The following is a 22,623-nucleotide window of genomic DNA, read 5'->3' on the forward strand; positions in this document are numbered from 1 at the left end:
ATGAGCAAAATGTAAAGTGGCATTGAGAAGGAGCTGAGAAAGAGAGTAAAGAGACTGTGGAAGTCCTGGGGTCTTCACACACCCCTCTTTTATGTCTGGCCATAAAGCAGAGGGAAAGACACGCTGAGGCTTCAAAGGTGTCTAAAGCATTTCCTTGTCCAGTTTCTACCTGTGTTAATTTTAAACTGGCACCCAGTTCTCTTATTCAGCTTTGAAATACCTCTGTGTAGAGGAATTCCTGAAGTCACAAAATAAGTCAACAGCAGAATTGGGAACAGAGCTCTGGGGCCAGGCTGAGCTCATCCCAGACAGCGTTACTCCTGCCAGGCTGCCCTTTACAGCACCTGCTCTGTGGACCTGTGCAAATCCCACTGTCATAGACAGTGGAAGAAGGCAAAACTCTCTTATTCTATACGTTTTTAAAGCAAATGACCATATTAGCCAAGGACAAAGAGCAGGATGAAGGGCAAGACATGCAGCATAGCCACTTTTCAGGAAAGGAATGGAGCTCAGAAGGAAAACCTCTCAGCATTGCCAGGGAATTAGAGCCTGGCATGCACTTCCACTCTGCTGTTGTGCTAAGGCTGGTAAAGGCACTGCACAAAAAGATAAGAATAACAAGTAGCAGCAGCAAAAGCAGAGATAAACCAAAGGTCCTTATGACTATAAAACGGAGCTTGGGGATGGGAATTGAAGGAAACCTTTAGGTAACTCAAAAGGTAATAGCAGAGATACTGAACCAGCTCCTCAAGGAAAATGACATTTTTCATGGGCTTACTCTGATTTATACCAGTTGAGGATCCTAGCATTTAAAGGCTTCAGTTTCTAGATTAACATTATGCAGATGCACATGAAAAACCTGGCTCAGCTAATAATGTTATTCGTTATTCTAGGCATTATTTTTGAGCGGAAAAAAAAAACCTTGCCAAAATACTTGCCAAATTAAAGTACACTTGAATGGTTTTCTTAAGTGTTCAAGCACCATGTATACAAAACATCCCAGAAAAACACATCAGTTCTTGCCTCCTTCYCTAAGACATCTATCTGTCAGTGCATTTTAAGTCTAAAAGGAACATTAACAAACTCCTATGCTGTAAGTTTCTGAGGATGTTGTTCAGATTCAGCTTCTGTTGAGAGCTGTCACTCCCAGCAGTGGTATTTACGCATCTTACTTTGATGATATTGCAGTCTGTCTATTTTAGTGCTGATTAACAAGAGCAGCTAAAGAATGAAGGGCCAACTCTTCAGCTTTGTCCAAAATAGAAATCAAAGTAGCTGACAGGACTTTGTCAGAACAGAGGATCTAGCTGAAGTCTTTGGGGATTCATTGCATGCTGGTTAGGCAGTACAGTCCTGCTTGCTTTCCTTGCAATAAGAGATAAAAGAGAGCCGTTCTGTCTCTCTCTTTCTCCTGTGTCATTAAGGACAGTGAAGGATAGAGCTAGCCCTCTGCGCTCACTCAGACTTGCTGGTGCTGGCAGCTCTGAAGGGAGTAGGCATGATGCTTCAGTCGGGCACATGTGCAGGATCTGCACACCACAGCCAGCTTCCAGCCATTTGGCAGCATGCACTGCTGGGCATTCAGAAAAGTGGTAGTTCATCACCCTACAGAATAGGATAGTAGAACTGTGAGGATTGCTTAATCATAGTGGGGGAGACTAGTCTCACCTCAGCCTTCGTGGAGCCTGTTGGAGCGGAGCTGGGGAAAAAGTTCTTGTTAAAATATATACTTCATCTGAGGCCCTCCATGGCACTGAAATCTGGTGGTGCCTGCAAGGAAAAGACAGTCTTGGTGCATTGCAAAGAAGCTCTAAGGAAAATAGGAAGTCTGAGGGAGCAGACCAGAGCCCCATCTACCCCAAACCAACCCCACAGGCACAGCATGTTTCCGGTAAGAAGGGGTCAAAGATCAGAGCAGAGCAGAGCAGGACAGGGAGGTAGGAGTCCCATACGGTATACCTTGGTGTGGATTGGGGGATGGATCTCATGCCACCTACATAATGCATGATGTGCAATAAATAAGTAGGTGGATTGAATGTCATACATACGCACCACTCCTAAACTCTTATCTGACTGCACTGGTATCTGTGCCAGCTGCTTCTCCACCTACCCAAAGGCCTTTTGGTATGGGAACCCACAACTCTCAATGATATTTTACTTCTGTAGAGATATACTGCTTACACCCACCTTTGAAACTGAGTCTGTAACAGATGCTCTTTCTTGGTACCAAACAATGACCTGCTTTCTTAGGTAGGGAGCAGTCCTTTTTTGTGTGATTTACTGAGAACTGGAAGCTGAACTAAGCAAAGACAAAGAATACCTTGCTTGTTTTTTGAGATGGGTAAGATTTACCTGTAGCACTGGAAATGGCAACTGGTCTCTCTTGCTCTCATTGTTCTATTACCGTCTCTGTTTGGAAGCAAGCAGGATTCACCAAACTGCAGGCCCAGGTCCAGATATGGGGCATGTGATCGTACCACTCTCTTGGCTGCCTGRCATTTCTTATGTCCCTTTTTCCTATTGTCCTTGATGAAAACCTTATGCTGATAAAAATAGGCCTTGATATTCACTACAGAGCCTGCTTCTCCCTTCAACTGATTTGCAGATGGGTACTTGCCAAGTGTCTAGTGACTCATTTATTTGGGAAAAAAAACACCACAACAATGCAATTTGCAAAACCACGCTTTTCCCACTCCTATGTAAGAAACATTTTCAACGGATGCCCAGACCTTGGACAGAACAGCTATTAGCAACCTGTTTATCTGTTCTTCCCTGAAGAGTGACAGACAGCTCCAGAGCCCCATTTCCCATTGCCTTTTGGTTCTGACAGTCACTCACTTTGCGCAAAGTGGATGTGACACACRAGCTAGGGTCCAGAGACCCAGCTTAGTGAGGAGAGCTTTAGTGGGTAGGCATGGGCCAAGCTGATGGAGACTCCAATATTCTCTCCAGGCATGAGCCTGGAGATTAAAGCAAAAGTGTTCTAAGCTGCTTTGCTACTCTCTGGTCCTGGACCACTTCACCCATTTACTCAGTGTAAAGCTATTTTAGACAGACTTTCTTGGCAGCTTGCAAATATTATGATCATTTAATCTGACTCCCTGCATAGCAAAAGCCCAACAATTCTACCCTGTGAATTCTTCACTGGTTTGAAGACTTAAAGGAAATTTGCTTAAATCTCTCAACCATCTGCTACAGTCTTCAATTATCTTGACAATTCAGAATTACTTACTTCTAATTTAAAGCTTTCAGACTTATGCCTCCCCGGCCTTGAATTTTGTATGCCTTTCTTGTGCTAGATTAAGAGAGATGCAGTTGAAGGCATATAACTCTGTTGCCTTTCCACTTATCACATTATCTTTCCTTGAGACTGGGGCCAAAGGCCTTTAGAAAGACCCTACAGCACTGAAGTAGTCCTTTCCATTGTCAGACTAAAGCACATTAAGAACTCCTCTGGAATTCTAGAGACTAATAAAGCAGCTTTAGCAGGCTGGAGCATCTGGCCTTTTACATATTTTCCTTTAGCACTTCCACCAACTGTTGTTTGCTCATATCTACTGGATTCTGTTTATATAGATTTTGCCCAATCTGCTTTTTCTGGTAATGTTCATATTGTTGTATGCTTATGTGGAGAAAAAAGAAAAAAACACGTACTGAAATATTTATGTGGTCTAAAATGACTTAAACTGAGATGATCTTCATCCATGCTGGAAGCTCAAAACACAACAATACGAAAACTGAAACTGACTCAAAAAAAGGTAAGACTTGCTGGGCTCGTTAGGTTAGTCAGGCTGTTTGGAAAGACATGCATTGAATAATTAGTACTAACCTCCTATGTGGATATTACAATCTGGAAATGAATTCATTTCCACAGCATTTGTGTAGTTAGAGACTAGATAATAATTCTTGTAATATTTTTAGATGATTCTCAGATGTTACCATGGCATTTACTCCCATGTCCATTGTACTGGATTTACTCTGGATGTAGGTCTACTGATAGAATTAGCATAACTCTTAATATGTTTCTGGGTAAGTGAAAAAGGATCAAGCCCATGACTTCACTTTGAGAAAAATATTTAAAGAAAATAGAAACCAGAGTCAAAATTCCTGCCCCTAAAAAAGCACCTTATATTTTGAATGTGTTATACTCTAATATAGCAGGGTAGATATATAGCACTATTCATTTTGATAGGAGTTTATACAGTTATTCTTACAGATAATATTCTGTTGTATAGTAAAAGTATTCTGGCCTTAGTAAGTGCAAGGGCCTGGAGGAATGATTCTGATATCAGATATACATGCTGTATATGTATGTCAATATTGAATTAGGCTGTAAACTTTCTAGCATAGATGAAGTAGGATGACAGCAAGACTGGGCATAAACCAGCAAAACCAAAGATGTGCACCTTTGCTGAGTATATTTTGCCCGTGTCTGTGCAGTTTTCCAGAGATGCATCGCAGGAAGTGTACCTTTGCTGCCAGAATGAGCAAAGACTGTGGGACTGGCTGCAGCCTCACCACAACTGCACTCCATGCTGGGATCCCCAGGGCTCACCCTGTGAGTGCTGCAGCCTGCGGCTGCCCACCAGCCCTCTTCTGCTTCTGCCCAGCACCTCAGCCCTATGCAAGCCTCTGTCATGCATCTAGGCTCGCCTGCAGGTAGAAACAGCGTGCAAGGAGTGTGCAACATGGTCTCACCCTGATGAGTGCCTGATCTACAGCCCCTGTGGGGCAGCAGTGACTCATGTGTGACTGCACATCTACACGCGAGGAGCATCCCTGAATGCTGCCTGGGAGTGCTGAGATGTGCAGCAGAGTCAGGATCAGATCCTATGGGCTGGGTCCTGCAATCAGTAATTGCAAGATTGATGGCAGCAGCAACCTTGAACGGGGTGCTCTAGAGAGGAGTAACTCTGCTGTGTTACCCAGAGAGYGTTTTGATAATCAAGGCCATTTGGTCAGCAGAACCCTCACTAAGAAATAGCTTGTCCAGATTTTATTCAACCTGCCCCCAAAACAAACAAACAAACAAATCCTCCACAAGTGAAGAGACCAAACTTGCTAGCACTTACTGCTGAATGTAACGGCGCTCTGTGGCCATACTCCAGCAAAGCAGTAGCTGCAAGTGGTCTAACTCCTCAGACGTGGGCTCTCACAAGGTCAGATCCAAAACAGGGAGCCACTAAAAACAATCCTATTCCCAAGCACAAAAAGAGCTAGGTTTTGTATGTTTAGAGTCACTTGGGTCTGAAAATCTCAGCAGTGCTCCAGAAAACACTTTTTTTTATACGCCCCATTTTGCTGAGTCCCTAGCTGAGGCATATGGCAATCCAGCGGTTGCTGAAAAGCCACAGTGTGAGGAAATCCCAGAGCTGAGCAGGAGTTGGGAGTCCCAGATCTTTGCTCTGAACAGAGGCAGTAAAAGAGGCACGAGGTGCCTGGGATGGATCAGTGCCTATCACTAGTAGCCTCAAAGAAGCACAGGCGAGTTTCTGTAATGGGAGAAGCTGACATCCCACAGAGTCAAAAATTCATGGAGTAGTTCCAGTGAAGGACTGGGCTTTTCCCAGTTCCTTGGAAAGCAAAATTTCCTGATATTTCCTGGTGAATTGTCTTCTACAACTTGCCAACCCTAACACCTGCCCATAGTCCTCCTGATCTTTATCAGCAAGCCAAAAAGTCATTTTGTTTTCTAAAAAAAACCCCTCCACCCTCCATCCTCTCACATACACGCCACAATCTAATCAGTACCTACCTCCGTTAGAGCATCCCACCATCTTGAAAATGATGCTGAAAAGCCCTAGAAAAAATTATTACTAGACATGGGTGTTTTTCTACTTAGGAAGCAAAAATTAACAATCTTGGCATTCTATTTTTAAATAATAAATAGAAAATATTTATTTTACAGCATTTTCAAGATCATTTTGACAAAAAGGCAGTTTTCATCAAGCATCTGACAGACCAAAAGAAAATACTTTTACAGGAAGCTTCATAGCTCATACAACTACATACACGAGGTGAGTTCTTGCTCTTTAGATATATTTATGTATGTGTATGTTTCCAGTTTTAACAATTACAAACTAAGTGCTAACATACTAAATCTCAAGAAAACTCCTACTCATGATATAATTACATTGCAGTAATAAAGTCAGTGCTTAATATGTTCAAAACAGACAGCTATGAAAACTACAGTACCTTGCCATATTGCCATCTCCCTGACTATATGAGCCTATTATGTTTCTTTTTCTTATCTACCTCATTTCTTCAAAGACAGGCTTCCTAGTGCTAGCCCTGTGCTACTGACAATATATTTTTGGAAACAGCACAAAGTATCTTATACTAAGATTATAAGAAGATAAAATTCATTGCTAGTGTGGTGATCAGCAAAGAAAATATGTCATTTTTCTCATTGCCTTAATACGTAATTAGCATTAAAAAGAGAAACAACAACAACAACAAAAAACCCAAAGCACCAAGCAGACAAAAATCAACCAACCAACCCTCAGGTTTTTTTAGTTCATTTTAGAGCAGAGACATCAATCTGCCAAAAATAAAAAATAAAATAAAGTAACTTTGGACAAAATCAGTTCATGCTTTCCACATCGGGAAGATGATAGCAATTGGCTACTAGTCATATTGAAAGGAACAAACATAATGAAAAGAGGATCAGGAATAGAGATTCCATCTGATTTTGGGCAGCAGCCAAATCTTCTGACACCTCTGCTACATAATTGACTTCTTAAAATACAAGTGAAAAGAAAGAAGAGTAGTAGAAATACAATGAAGCCAGAAAAACTTTGACAGAATTTACACAATGAGCATAGTTAAAATTCATTTTTTGCAACTATTTTAGCATGAAAAGATTCCTTAGAAATATCTTTGGAAATAATGTGTAAAATAAAGTGTAAAATTATGGGACAGATCCTCAGCTAAATTCAGCAGCACTATCAAAGTTCGTAGAAGCTAAAATGCTGTCTTGGATATATGTCATATACACATATATATAAATAAGGTAATAACAAATATAATTAAGTTCAAGCCAAAGCAATTAGATCTGGACTTTGAACATGCCACCAGGAAGCATTGGATTAGGTCCATCTCCAGGAAACATATGAAGGATAAAGGAGGAGAAATGAATGACAGAACTACAACTGCCTAGAAGTGACTTTTAAGATGACAAGATTGTATATTAAATAGAATAAGTGGAAGTGTGTAGAAAGAATACACAACTAAACATAATAAACAGATTAAAAGAACAGTTTAGAACAAACCCCGGGTATTTATGTACACATTAAGCACTGATGAAAGTTCCTGCCTGGACATGATTTTATTTTTAATTATCTGAAGCAACAAAATAGTTTAAATACTTTTTCCTGTCTCACCTGTATAGATATATACTGGCAAGCACAAGATTTCTAAAACAGACTTTTTATTTTTTTGTTTTCTTTTTTTTATTTCTTAACCACACTTGCTGCAAACACTTAAAGTAACAAGTTCTCAATGCACTGATTATTAATACCGTATGTCTACTTCATAAAATATCTGCAAAATAAAGCACCCTATTATAAGGGTAACAACTGTCTGAGCTTGTATATGAAAAAATGTGGTAGCACAGCATACAAATCTCCAAATATCTATTGAATATTTGTAACARTGTGATATAAAATATGACTGAAACATAAAAATATTCATAGTATATTTATAAGACAGTCTTCCAGTGGTAGTTATTAGACATTACATTTCACACATACTGTACACACGCATACAGAGACACAAACGTTCGCTCACTCTCTTGCTTCTAGACTGACTCTATAATCTCCAATATGGAATTGCCTTTGTTTCAGAGTAGTAATCGTTGCTCTAAGTATACAGCTATTTTCCAATGTATTTGATTCAAAAGTAACACAAAGGAATGATGTGATCACATGGCAAGTATATTGTGTTATGAAAAGTTAGTCAATAAATATTGTTCTGCTACAGTAAATGTTGTGTAACAGTTTAGCCACATGGTTAGCAATCTTATACAAAAGGGTGTTCTTTTAAGTTCTCATCACATCACAAGTACTACAGCAAGGACTTTCTTCAGTAACCTCTCAAGTCTTAACTTGATAATAACCCTGACTCTGTTCACAATCAGCACAAAAGAAGACCTCCCCCCCCCGCCCTGGTCAAAAGCAGCCTAATATGAGGAACAAATTGTTCAGACAAAATTCATTAAGAGCCATATGCTTTCAAGTGCTCCTCTCCCCCCAAAATATTATGCATTTATACCAGCTATAGAAACCAGAAAAAATTATTTATGCATATATGTCTCATATACAAATAGCTTCATTTCTCCTCTCCACACTTGCCTTTTCAGCTCTTGGATTTGTTGCTTCTGTAGCAGACAGATTACAGTCATGAGATGTGCTAATGACTCCTCCAAGGTCACACTTCCCAGAGTCCTTTTCAAGCATTGCCAAGAGAGGGTGTGACTAAGTGTGATATTTTTTCTGTGTGTTTATTCATTTTTTGCTATAGAAGTTGTCTATTGGGTTTGTGCTTTGTTATGTTTTCCTATCATCTTCTCAAAGTACAATGTTTTTAACAGCTAGAGAATTTTGAGCCCTCAGAATGGATTTTTTTTTTTTTAAGTGCAGGATAAAGTTTTTGCCCTGTCATATGTGACTTCACTTTCTGCTTCCTCCTTCTCCCCCACCCTTGGGAGACTTTTCTCCCCAGGATCTCCCGGAGGGCAGCTGCCAAAGACCTTCTTGTCCCATCTCAGCAGTCTCCCTGCTCTACAGGGTGGATGAGCTTTGCTTATAATCCCTCAGGATGACAGAGGCATAGGTCATGTCTGGGGGGGTGCAGAGCACTGACTCCGACACGGGGGAGCTGGGCACGGAGCTGCCCGAAGCCACCGAATCCCGGAAAGGGGAAGGGGGTGTCAGCGCCGGAGAGTCTTCCAGAGTCAGTTTGCTGGTTGCTGGCTCGTCCTCCTCGTCCTCCTCATCCTCTGGGTTCTTCTCGTAGACGTAGCCCTGGATGAGCTTCAGCTTTTCGCTCTCTGCTTCCTCAGCCAGGGGGGACATGGGCTCCTCGCTGAAGGTGGCGGCCTCTTGGCGAGGCGGTGGTGGGGGTTGCTGCGGCGGGGCCTGGTACGGGGGCCGCACGCCGTTGCCCGAGCTGGGCGTGGGGAGTGTGGCATTGAAATCAGGGATGCCAGGGGCAAACTTGTTGACCACTCCTTGCAGCTGCTCCATGAGGGAGCGCGGCTGCAGAGGCAGGCTCTTGGGGGGCTGCTCGGGCAAGAAGAGGTGGGTCTCCTCTGCCGTGGCTGGCAGTGGGGGTGTTGTGGCCACCCGCCTGTGCACCACCATGGAGGGGCTGCCGGGTTGGGTGAAGCGGATGGGCTCGCTCTCCTGTTCCTCCACCACATTGTATAGAGTCTTACTGCTGATGTCGGAAAAAGTCAGGCTCTTGCTTTGGCCATGGTAACTTTTAGTGAGGGGTTTGATCACCGCGGTCTGATTGCACCCTGCCTCCTGGCTCTTCACATGCACTGAGAGTCTGTGCCACATGTGTTGTCCCTTGGGAACTTGTCTTCCACCTGGTTCAGACCATGACACAGACTTTCCATTAGAACTATGAATAAAATAAAGATGGGTTTATTGCATTTACATTATGCACACATGGGCAATATAACAAACAAGCCTACAGAAATATTGGCTGCTTTGTCTCACTAACCATCTCCCCTCCCACCCCCCCACCCCAATTCTTCACATCCTCCCAGAAGGAAGCAGGGAGAAATATTGCAGAGGGTAACAAGAACGTCTCTTAACAGCAGCAGTTACTGTGATTTTCATCCTCCTGGTTGCCCACTCCACAGTCACTGTGGAAAGCCTAGCACAGGAAGGGTTCAAAGAAGGTTGGCTGTGTTTTGAGGACTCCAACTATTTTGGTTTGTATCTATGTTCGTTCACTGTACCTTGCAGGGGGAAGAAAAGAAAACAAGTCACAGGCAGAACTTTAATTATGCCTGATTTACAGTTTATAGGAAATATTTCCAAACTGTTGGAAGAAAAACAACCCACAGCCTTAGCCTTTGGCACTCTGGGTAGCAAGAGAAACTGTTAATGACTCCCCCTTTCCTTTTTATTCTCTGGCCCCCATTCACACTTAGAAATACATTAGCTGTTACAAAAATGAAAGAGTCCCAGGGCCTCCTTCAGGTAGGGGGCAAAAGTACGCTCAGCTCCTCTGACTGCTCATTCAGTCTGTTGGCCACATCTTGCTTTCACATGCATGACTAAAGACCACAGATAGCACTCCCTGCTTCCTGAGTTTCTTTTGCTGTAGAGACTCCTCACTGTGCAGTTAGGGCAGACCAAATGCAATTCTTTCCAAGTGACTATTATTTATAAACAAGGAGAAAATGCTGGGATTGAAAACAGTTGGTTTGTGAGGGTGGAGGAACAAGCAGCAGCAGGATCATGGTGAGTTGAACCCTCCAACTCATGTGGGCTGGATCCCTTCATAATGCTGGGGTGTTTGGCTGCGTGAGAACCTGAGGGCTAAGGCTGTATCTGAGGAATTGCAGTGGTTTTTGCATTTCCCTGCACCTTTGCAGGCAGCAGCACTCAAAGCAGAGTGGTGTGTCATTAGCAGCAGGTAGGGTAGAGAGCTGAATGCCAGGTAAGAGGACCAAGCAAGTGTTTAATTGCAGGTCAAGCCAGCAGATGTCATTCAGAAATTACAACATACCTCACCTGGGTGGAAGCCAAACGCCAGAGAGAAAYTGTGAGATTATCTACACAAAGCAGCCTTATCTCAGGGTTTCAGCCCTCAGGGGGCAGAAAGAAACAAAGGATTAAGTTTCAGGCCCTGTGACTGCAGTGCAGGTGGGAGGCAATATGGGTGGGAGGTTGGTATAGCTGTGCTGCCTCGTGGTGCTGCGCACACTGGGGGAGATTGCTTCCCTTACATACAGCCTCCAGTACCTGCCTGAATAGTTTGCTTTCCCTGCTCAAACTCCAGCCCTCCTCATTTTCAAGGAGTAAATAATTACCTGTTGACTTTTATAAAAAGTTAGTGGCCAACTTTGGAAGCTTGGAGAAACTAGCACAACTTAGATAATCTTGCAAATCTGGCAAAAGGGAAAAGAAATATACACAGTGATGTGGCATTTTTCTGCTGAGCAGTAAATATTCCTGGAGAAAAAAAGAATCTGAGATGGATCCAAGCTGTGAAGTTCAGCTCCAGTGCCAGACTCCAAACACTGGATCTGTGGCTCAGCATCTCTCTGGGAACTGGCCCACAAGAAAAGCCCAATCTAAAAAATTCATAACTCTCCAAAGCATGTACCTGGTAGGACTTGGAGCTGTTTGGATTTAGAGCTTTTATCTAGGGGAGAAAAAAAGTTCCTGCTGAAGAATGAAACCTCTATATTATATTGATCAATGGAAAGGTAAGAATGAAGGTTTAGAAGCATTCTAATTTTGACCAGAATGAGCTGTGGTATGACTTTTTTTGAAGTGCTATAAAGATAAGCAAATGAATGTATCTGTTGGAAGTAAAAGATTTTAAAGTCACATTTTAACATGCCAAGATTTACAAACTTTTCACACAGAAACACATTTTGTCTGCTTTGAGCTCAAAACAAGCCTCTACTTGTAGACATTAAAACAAGTCAAGTGCTTTCATACTGTATTTTGCTGATGATACAGCTTACAAATACTGCAAAAGGCTTTTTTGAAAAAAACATGATGATTATCTGCTGTCTATTATGCTAAGTCCACTTCAGCAACACTTACTTCTTCATATCTAGCGCTGGTGCATCATCTCACTTTTGAATGAGAAAAACCTCRCACCATCTGTTTAGTCCCTCCCTCATTTTGTTCCCAAGATTTTGTATTTTGCATCAAAGGCAAACACTGCTATTTTAAGAAGCTGACTACCTCTTTCTTCAGATAAAACTTCTTCCTCTTCTGTTTGTTATYCTTCCCCTCACTCTCAAACTCTGCTCTTCTGACTTCTTTCTTCTGTAGCACGCTCCATCGTGTACTTAAATGAGCCCAAGCCAACAGCTGTACTTCACTCAAACTACACTGAGACCACAATACCCAGCCGCAAGATTCTCCTGTTATCCACGTGCTCTAGGAGGAAAGCTGGTGCCGCTGGAGTGCCTCGCCTCTGCTTGCCAGGGCTTACTGCTCCCGGCTCCATTAGTTTCGTGATAACTAGCTTGTGAGCTGCAGTGCCTCTCCTTGGGGTCACTCTGGAGATTTTCATTTGGGCAATCTCTCTTTTCTATTACCGTTCTTTTCCACCTCTTGTTCCAGCTCTTTCTCTGAACTTACTCTCCTCACTGTGTCAGTGCAGCATTATCCTTCAGATAATTCATGTTGGAGACTGGAAATGTCACAAGCCTGTCACAGAAAGGCAGGGGCTCTGTCTCGCTGGACAGCTGGTGGGGAGTCACACTGAGATTGACACATTCAGCCAGAATTAACAATTAACATGCAAAAAAGCACTTGTTATTCTGGAACAAAGACCAGCCATCCTGAATGGCATTAATTGACATTTAGCTGAAAAGCAAAGGTGGGGCTGGAAACACTCACACCTGAACAGGGGATCCGCTAAACAGGAATCTAACTCACTGGTGCAAAAGCAAGTTGACAATCCTGACTGCATGTGGGATGCATGGTCACCATTTACTAAGTGAGCATCACCTTCTTTTTGAAGGAAACATCAATGGGAAAAGGTAAAAATCAAAATAATCAACCTGGCAAAATGGGAGGAGGAATGTTTTGTTCTACACAAAGGCAGGAGAAAGCATCAAACCGGATCACATTTGGGGTAATGAAAACGTGACGCTCTATTGCCTGACAGTGAGATGAGACTGACTGGTGTTCTCCTGATTTTGTCAATAAAAAGGTCACCAATTTCATGTCCATTGTGTATTTATTCATCTCTTCTAACTTTCTTTCTGTTTTTTATACAGTTTCCTACAGGATTTAGACTTCATGCTGACTGCTCAGAAGTGATGCAAATTCAGCTTCTATGAAAAAGAAAACTGATGAAGAAGAGCAGGTGATCTGTGCTAGAAAGGACAATGTGACATTCCTCTGGCAGTGAGTATGTCATTTAAAAGGACGATCTTAATTTTGCCTCATGAATCAAGTGAGGCAAAATGATCCCCTGAAACTTTTCAACAAAAGAGGCGTTACAGATCTTCCCCTTATTTGACCCCAGGACTTTACTTCTTCCTTCCCTTGTTGTCTTTTGTCAGGAAAAGAATAAAAGTGTAGGATGCTGGTTTTATAAACAAAGCCAGATATCAGAAAGAAATGTCTCTTTTTGCCTGGTCTATGATCCATCAACATGGACTGCAGCACAAGTCTCAGTGCAGAGAGCTCTGGTTTAATCTGACTCTGTGCCCCCACCAGCAGGGTCCTTTTGTGGAGTTCATCAACTGACTGTGAGGACATTACTCTCTGTGATGGCCTTCCACCCCTGAATTACACTGCTGCAACCCCACAGCTTTTGTCAGATAGATGGATCTGGCTAAGAAAACACAGGCCTGCTTAGACAGGGTTGAACCTAGTGCCTTGTTATAAAAGTTTGATGACAACTCCTTAGAGTCACAAGGGAACTTAAGGTTTATATCAATATCTACCCAGTGTAACACCCGAAGTATTACTTCTTCATATCCTTACATCTAGTCCAAATATTCAGATGTGTTCATGGATATCCTATCAACACATAAAAGTTGGGCTTTCTTGTGGTTTATAGGTAAGAACGTACATTGAGGTTAGCTGAAGTTTCTCAATTTTCACAACTGCTTTGTCTAGGTTTTTCATATCTGTGGGGAATAAACATCAGTATATTTCTTCTGTGGGATTTTATTAGGTATCTGAGTTCCATGTGCAGGTCGGTCTGTCGCTACTTTTCTTTGGTAATTCAAGGTGTTGTTTTTAACACATGCATCAACCTTTACAACATACTCTCTGCATAAGACTGATGATTATAGACACTAAACAACTCAATAAAGAACTTTAGTTACTTGAAGAAAGTCTTCAAGTGAAGATTTGAGCCAGTGGTCTAAGGTCATCAAGGTACTGTCCATGTAACTCTGTTCCTGATTATTTCTCACCAGTGAAGCTGTAGCCTGAGACCCAGAATGCAGAGAATTAGGTGAACTTTCAGTCTTCTCTGCCTGAACCCATGTCTCTTTTGCCTTGATTGTTTTACACATAGTAATCTGTAAATGACACCATATGAAATGGTTAAACAGTACAATACTTACAGGGTGCTTTGATTAGACTAACTTTAGAAATGGACATATCAGGAAAATGGCTTGTCATCTAGGCAACAAGGTGCTTGTCACTGTGCCACAGCTGGAGATGCCATCAGGCAAAGTGCTTGAGAAGGAGCTCTTCCAGTTTAAGAGGAAGCACAGTGAAGCAAAAGAAGGACCCTCTCCAAAAGCCGTGCATGCTGCAAAGCCTTTCTGAGCCCAAACAGCAATTGCTCATGGGTCCCAGCCTAGGAAAGCCAGCAGAGAAATTTCTGCCCTGCCTAAAGAAAGGCAGTTAACCGTCAGCAAGCTTTCTGTCAGCTCTGCAGTCACATAAGCAGCAATAACTCGCCCAAACAGAGCTCTGCCCTTGTTCCCAGGAGCCAAGCTAACCAGTTTAAAACTTAAGGCTAGTGCCTGTGCTGCAGTGCACTGCAGATGTTTTAATGGTATCTCCAAGCTCTCTTCCATTATTGTATCCACTTCAACACAGCCACTGTGGCATCAGATTTGATTAAGGGCGTGACTGATTTTAACCCAGGATAGCAATATCTCCCTGTGCTAAATGGGACCCTCTTTCCAGGGCCATTCAGCGAGCTGCAGCAGTCACCTCTACCATTCAGTAACAGAGCAGGCCACATCAGTTAGCATGTTCCTGCAAGCCCAGTCATTTGAAGCATAGCTTCTAGGGATTCATCTGCTTTTCTAACCCAGGTTTAACCTCTGTGTGAATCATCCAGGAGTGAGGGAGCCATCATCTACCACAGCCCCATTACAGTGTAAGCTCAGGGTTTTGCCTGATAAGCATCATTTATTATCACCTAAAGGGAAAAAAATCACACACAATTTCAGTTTTAGTCCATTTGCAATATAATCTCTATCTCACTGATAAGAAGATGTCACAACAGTTCTCAGATTGTGACTCCTATTCTCTCTGTGGTGCTGTATAATTAGAGCAAAGTTTAACCTCCAACCAGTGCTTTTGAAAACTTAAAGTACTGAAATAACTTTTCCTTACCCCTCTCTTTTGTTTTTTTTTAGGACAAAATAAATTGCTTCCCTCGCACACAGGAGATCCTGTTCTATGTAAATTGGATGGCTACTTTAAATGTATCATGGAAACTGTTACACTAAGAGCAGGTATACACAAAATAGAGAAAAACACAAGATTGTATCACAGATGCACAGCCTGAAGAGATTGAGGTTTGGTGTGGGAGAGCACAAGGCAAGAACTGTCTGTTCTCACCCTCTGCCTTGCCACTGGCTTACTCAAATATAACTTCTTACCTAGTTATCTCCTTCATTAGTTATTATACAGCAGAAGTTTAACATTACTTTGATCTGAGATACACACAGGCTTTGAAATACACATGATCCTATTGATAATGTACTGTTCTTTTTCTTTTTCAAATTGAAATAGTAATAGTAGAGTAGGAGCAGTAGCTATGTCTAGCCTGAACTGCTGAGGTTTGCTGTGACGTGCTCCTGGTTCCCAATCACAGGTTTACAGGTTTGATTTACTCATGTGTTTTGTTACAACAAAAGGATTAAAAATAAGCTACTACAAATAATTTGGAGAAATACATTTGGGGAGCTTGTGAACTGTTTGTGATCTGTTGGCTTTGACATTATGAAATGGTCCCCAAAAGCACAAAGCAGTGTTGCAGCTCCTAAACTGTTCACAAAATATTTTGAAAAGAATAACAAATAATTAGTAATGTGTTGCTTGGACAAAGCATCTTATTCTAATAGATAATACAAAGTTCAGGATAATTAATGTGTTGGGTTTTTTTCCTGAATAGTAGGCAAATTCTGCCAATGTTCAAGAAATTAAGATGAGAAACCTGTGAATCAAAGTGAAATTAAAACAATGCTGTTACTAGTGAAAAAAATTTGAATCTGTTTATTTTGTTGTTAATGATAAGTAACAACCAGAAAATCTTCAGAATGAATACATCTTGCTGGATCACCCTTTTATTTTTTTTAAGGATTATAAAGTTAGTGCACAGAAAAAATGTAGTGCAAATCATCATAGATACTTTGATGTCAATGGAGAAGCCAATCTGTATTATCTGAAGATGTGCCTCATGCTGCACATTCCAGTAAATGGGTACGACAGTGCAGTCAATGACAATACCTGAACTGAAACATTTTTTCAGACAGGCTTGAAAAGGAACATAGTCAATACAACCTGAATATTGCAATGTATTGAGCAAAGGAACCTGGAAAGTTTAGGAACATGGGAAGAAAACAATAGAATAAAATTAACTTAGGAATAGTTCAGGTGGGTGCAACTAAGACAAGATAATCTGTAACACTGGAAAACTGTGAAGATCAACAACATTCAGCAAAATATTTTGTCAACAGAAATATTGTTGGAAAAGCTCTAGAGCTGCTGTTGAATAAGAAACACTAATTAATGCATTTTGAAAATGATAAATCCACAAAAATACCCCATGAATTTTGTGATCTGTACTCAAAAGCACCACGCCATGGCACACATATTAGGAAGTTTTTCCTATAAAWGCAGTTTAATGGTAATTAAGATTATGGGAAATTTGTTCTTGCTTTCTGTAATCCCTTTATGATTCTGATGCAAAAGGGTTTGGGACACCACATTACCAGAAAGATATTGAAAAACCGGAAGCTGTATAGAGACCAGCAACAAAAAACCATCAGGGGACAAAGAAGAGGGTATATGAGGGGAAGGTAAAATAGCTAAATATATTTAATTTGATGGAATAGCCAAGTAAAAGATTTTAAACATCTGAAAGGCATTAACACCAAGGATGGCAGATATTTCATACAGTATACAGATGCACGACTGAAAGGTGAAATTACAAAAGGGAAAAATCCAGAATATATTCTAGTCAATACCTGTATTGACTATTCCTCATGGAACTGGTAAAAGCCTGTTGCTCTGGACACTTGTTGAAAAGAAAAAGTGCAGCCCTTGCAGTTTTATAGAGAGCAATCAGTGAAGTCTTTCTCCCACTTTAACTTCTCAGACTCTTTGATATACTTGCGAATGACTCCCTCAGTTTAAACAACACTCAAAGAGCCATCAGACTTGTCTTAACATGATACTAGTGTTATTGCCAGTATTTTGAATGCAAACTTAACTCAGTTGCCACAGGAAGCTTAGTCACGATGCACCTCATTGGTAATATATAACTTTCCCTAGCATGCTATAGTAGCTTATCCAGCCAGTAAGGCTTGTGGGTTTTATGGGTGTATCTGAAAGTTTCCATGATAATGATTGGACAGATTTAGAAGAAAAGAGCCCTGAAACTCAAACATGATATTTCTGAGTTTCTTCATGTGATAATCAGTTTTCATTATTCCATTTTCATGGTTCTGCACATGAGGAATGGAGATCACTCTTAGAAAAACAACCAATTCCAAGTATGGTGCACAGCAAAATACAAAAGTGTTTCATGTGCCTACATCTATTTGCTTATAACTGGAAAGCAAGGGACACTGTAACACCAATAGTGATTTCTAGCATGTTGGGATAGCAAAGTTGGGTTCCTCATGTACATCCAGACGTGCTAGTTGCTGCAATCCTGATGAATTTGGGCATGAGGCCATGTGGTGGTGATGGGCATCCAGGGGCATAACAGACACATGCCTTTGCACTGCCCATCCTGGGTTGGTGGCCCTAGAAAGCTTATGGCATTAGCTTGCTGATGGAGGATGTGCCTATCCCCTGGCTGCAGTGTGGCGCTGCTGGGCCCTAGAAGGCATGAGCCCTAGTGGGAGAGAAAGGGCAGCCTGAGGTGCAGGGGAGGGAGCAATGTGCCAAAATAGCAAGCTTCATGCTCAGCAGGTCTAAATTAACAGTCTGGGAAAACCCAGCTGCTTTTTAGAGCCTTTCTTATCTGTGCAGCTACCACAAGCATTCAAAGTCACATTCATTGGATTGAGTCCCACTAGAGGTGTTTCTCAGGCATTCATGTGGATGAGGATTTTTTTTTTCCAAACTTAAAAAAAAAAAATCCGAGTGTTATCATGCAAAGAGCAGGACTTTTTGCCTTCTCTGTGCTCAAGATTTTTATAGCTCATCTCCATGCTTTTTGAATACTAGCTGTTGTTGCATTCTCCTTTCTTTGCCTCCTAATGGCATGTCTGTGTTGGACTTCCACTTCACAACTGATCTTTCTGGACAAATAATTGGCAATCTGTGCCCTGGGAAACTGTAGCACTTGTTCCATATCAGAAAAGAAGGGCACATTGTTGTTGGACTGGAAGTTAATAACAAAATGTTTGTCCTGTTCTTTACACTGGCTTTGTAAAGTTTGACTTTCATGGGAGCAAATATGGTTGCTGCCCAGGCCCTGCAAAAGCATCACTACTGCATCAAATACATGTATTTTTTCTAATCTGCAAATCAGAGGGGCAGACTGAATTAACATTATTGCTGTCTGTCCACAAATAACATCATTGACTGTCAAAAGCATATCCAGGGCTAGAATGCATCACTGATTAGAGGAACTAAACAGCTGCTCCAGCTGTACAAATGTGATATTGCTCAAAATGCTGTATAAGTGTATCCGAGGCAGATTTCCACCTAGTCACTGCACAGCCTTCCCTGGGGCAGGAAGCAGGGCTGTTTCACATCTGTAGTTTCTCAGATGGAAAAGAGCATAAATCTGTCCCGGAAGAAGTGAGGAGAAGCCTTTCTGTTTCTGCAACAGCTAGTGTGTTTTCTCTGCTGGGCTTGTGTTTGCTTAGGGTGGGCAATTGTCATGTTTTTTCTTCTGAGCAGCTGAACTTTGCTATTGTTCACTGAGTGGAGAATATTTCAGATTTTGAATGTCTTGTAAAAAACTATATTAGTAAAAATTTATCTGCTATACTTAAAAATCATTTAGGGCAACTGTTTTTTTCTAGGTCAGATTCTGCAGTTTTCATTTACATGTGCCTGCTCGTGATTTCCCTGTTTTGTGAATCCCACCAAACCAGCGTTTTCTGTGTTCCCTCTGCTGGCTCTGCAGCAGCAGTTCGCTAACAAGTGTAGTTRGCAAGAACTGTGCACAGCAAAGGTGTCTTGCCATGAGACAGCCACTAGATTGTTGTATATAGCAGGCAAGATAATGTCATCTCCATGCAAAACTGTAAAAAAAGAAAAAAATGTTGGCTAAATGGAAAAAGAAGATAAAATTAATACAAAAAGGATGTATTTTCAAAGTTGTAGGCATGTTTCCAAATAAAAACAAAGGCTTTTTTAAAAAATAAAAGCTGTTAAAAAAATTGTTCAGTGTCCTCTTCATCAGATCTGGACAATCAGATTAAGGCATTGTGCGAAACAGGGAACATAAGCAAATTTCCCATCTTTAATGGCATGCACCACATTTGTCCCGTCATTAGACATGATAAACCAATGAGAAAGAGAAAGCAAGGGGTAAAACCACTCTTTGTCATGCAGCTTCTCTTACACATTCACTGCAGTGTGGGATTTTTCAAAGCTGCACATGTGCCGACGGACACTGGCTGGTGGGCGAGAATTCTGGCTGCCTCTTCCTGAAGATGGAAAAGAAAAAGACACCCAGTGAGTGGTTATACACATGTGCACACATGGTGGCCAGACCACTCAGTAGGGTGCCTGTCCCTCACCTACTTCTAAATTTCGCTGCAGTCTTCCCTATCTTTTCTCCTCTTGTTCATTGCATCAGTCACTTCAACTTCCATAGCAGTTTCCCCTTTGTCCCAGCATGGTATTGCTTAAAATAGGTTCTCATGGTTTTGTCCCTACCTTCTCTGCTGAATCCTGATGTACTCATATGCCAGATGGCAAGGGCTGCTGTGCATTTAGCTGTCAGTGGGAATTCTCCCCTGGCATTCTCAATGCAGGGTGAAATGATGAAAAAGGAGTGTCTGCCTTTCACATCTTATCTAACAACATTACCGGAAGTTTTTGCTGGTTGAGTTTTTAATATATGCTCAGTTCCTGCTTTTTCTCTGTGACTTTCATTCACATAATCTGCTTTTCTAAATGTTTCCTTTCTTTTAATGCAGGCTGTAGCTGAATAGTCACTAGCTTTCATTATATGTGATTTCACTACATGTGCTTCTTTTTTCTCATTGATACATTRGCCTTATTGAGGTAGACACAAAATTAAGGGTCTCCTAAACACTCCTATCTGCAATGGTAATTCCAAAAGCGATTGCAGATTGCAATTTTGAACCATTAGTATAAGACAATTTCTAGTTTATTTTCTCCTCTGTCTTAACCTGGAAAGTGGATGCAAGCTGTCATTTGCCTTCCCCAGTATCAATAAAAATATACACACATATGCACATGCTTTGACAAAAATTTCAGGTATTTTTGCACATGGAATGTACCAATGAATTTCTGCAAAAAAATTGTCATTGTATTGCAAATAAAACGCAAATCAAAATTCAGCATTTCTCCCAGTCAAACAATCATAATGCATGCTTGCCAGACTTCTGTTTACCTCAAAACAACAGATTCATGGATGGTATGTACATGTACTACATACTGAGTAAAACTGCTAATGAGCCAAAAAAGCCATTCTTCTCACCACATAGTAATGAACAGCACAGAGTGATGTACACAGAAATACATGCATACCCATTTTGGAGATGTGGATGCCTTGAGCTTGCTTGTGAACTATTATAAATAAAACACAAATAAGACACACTACTGAGCAATTTTGTAAACCTACCCATTTTGAAGACTCTAGCATAATTAAATTCCTTACCAGGAGTAATGAGATCTCTGAGATTTGACGATTTAAAGGCAATCATAATTAGGAACTTAGCTACCATGACCATTCCTACACCCTATTAAACTTATAGAGATTATAAAGCTTCCAATTAAACAGAACACCCAACATTTCTACAGCTCTTCAGTTTTCTTCATTTACTGACAGAACAAGAACTTTCTACTTTTTGTGAAAATTATGAGAGTTGTGTCTTATTCCTGCTTGTTAAAAATCAGAAATTAGTAGTTTATTCAGTCACCGGAGCTAATTTCACAGAACAAGTAGCAACGTGCAGTCAATTATTTGAGATAAAAATCCAGCTCTAAATGTATTTCACACATGCATGAGTGCTGTATGCACAAGAGAGGGCACACAGACACAGAGAGCCTTTGTCAGGGACACTGAAAAAGGTAGAAAACTTTCATTTCAGAACACCACCTGGATTCTTGTTCTTTATGAGGCAACAGGCTTTACCATCTCTAGTCCCTTAGCTACTATGGTTTGCTGTCACTTTGGCTTCTTTAAATGCATCCTGTGTTTCCTTCCCTGTCTTTCTTCTTATTCAGATACATCCCAACAGTGACCTCACAACATTTTGCTCTCCAGGCTCTGGGCTTCTGTAGTTCTTGTTGTGAATTCCTCCGACGTGAAAGGAAGAAATAAGCCTGCTTCRTAGACACTCCAAAATGCATCCTAATATGTTCAAAAACAGTGAGCTCTTTTCTCACTGTGGCTGCAGTTGCATTCCTCAGCCAAAATCAAACACAGATGTTACATGTAATATAATATGCAACCCCCTAGAAGCCCTGTCAGGGTTGCATTCTGTCATTAAAATGCTCCACCAAAGCAGYGGCTTGTCTTTTAGCCAAGGTCAAGGGGGATCCCCATGTGGTGGTGTACAGCATATACACTGCTGAAATCAGCTCTAAATCTCAGGGCTCAGGCTTCAGCAGAATGTGGATTTGGATTTACAGTGAAATTTGGATCTATAGTGTTACAGGAAATGTAGTGCATGTGTTGATTATACTTCAGTGAATTATTTTGCAGTTATCAAATCATTGTCAATTGCATAAGTAATAATAAAAACTTTTGCTGCATTAAATTTGAAACATTCTTCTAGGCTTGCTTTGTCTTACTGATAATGTGTGGTAATACTACAGAGCTCTAATCCAGGATTGGTGCTTGGATCTCTGGACCTCCCTATTTCTAATTATGAAAATATTTTCTCTCTTCTTCCTCCCAGCCTTGCAGGCAGTGATGGCACTTCACATACATTTTTCTGGTTACCAGAAAATTAGATAGTCTGCCCATCTTTACAACACCGTCATTAAAGGGCCATTTTTGGAGCAGTCTTCTCAAAGGTATGGATAATTCCTGCTGAGTCAGTGACACTTATTTGTGTCCTGAGCCCAGACAAGTGGACTTTCTGTGCATTTGAATGAGAACTTGGCATACCATAACAAAGGTATCTGAACCGCTTTTTAATGAACCCCTGGGTGCAGTAACACAGAGTCTGTCAGAGGAACAAGTGTGGCAGTGCAGAGGGTCCCTGAAGGATGTGGATTAATTGCTTAACTTTACATTCTTTGAAGCAGAAAAACAAATGTTCCTAGC

General features: G+C 41.2%; 1 protein-coding gene across 3 annotated transcripts in view; it reads right to left on the minus strand.

The window, feature by feature from the left end:
* Nucleotides 1-8,780: 8,780 nt before the first annotated feature.
* Nucleotides 8,781-22,623, minus strand: part of GRM1 (glutamate metabotropic receptor 1) — a 190,937-nt gene continuing 177,094 nt past the window's right edge. The window contains exons 8-9 of one of the 3 annotated variants that reach the window (XM_026082803.1): nucleotides 20,877-20,915; nucleotides 19,684-19,804 (exon numbers count right to left, since the gene is read on the minus strand). In XM_026082803.1, coding sequence (XP_025938588.1) covers nucleotides 19,744-19,804; nucleotides 20,877-20,915 — 100 coding nt within the window. In that variant the 3' untranslated portion in view covers nucleotides 19,684-19,743. Of the gene's footprint in view, nucleotides 9,628-19,683; nucleotides 19,805-20,876; nucleotides 20,916-22,623 lie in introns of those variants that run through there. The other 2 variants (XM_026082802.1, XM_026082804.1) reach the window with 2 other exon arrangements.

This window comes from Apteryx rowi, unplaced genomic scaffold, assembly GCF_003343035.1.
Source record: "Apteryx rowi isolate R43461 unplaced genomic scaffold, aptRow1 scaffold_594, whole genome shotgun sequence".
In the NCBI taxonomy this organism is placed as follows: Eukaryota; Metazoa; Chordata; class Aves; order Apterygiformes; family Apterygidae; genus Apteryx; species Apteryx rowi.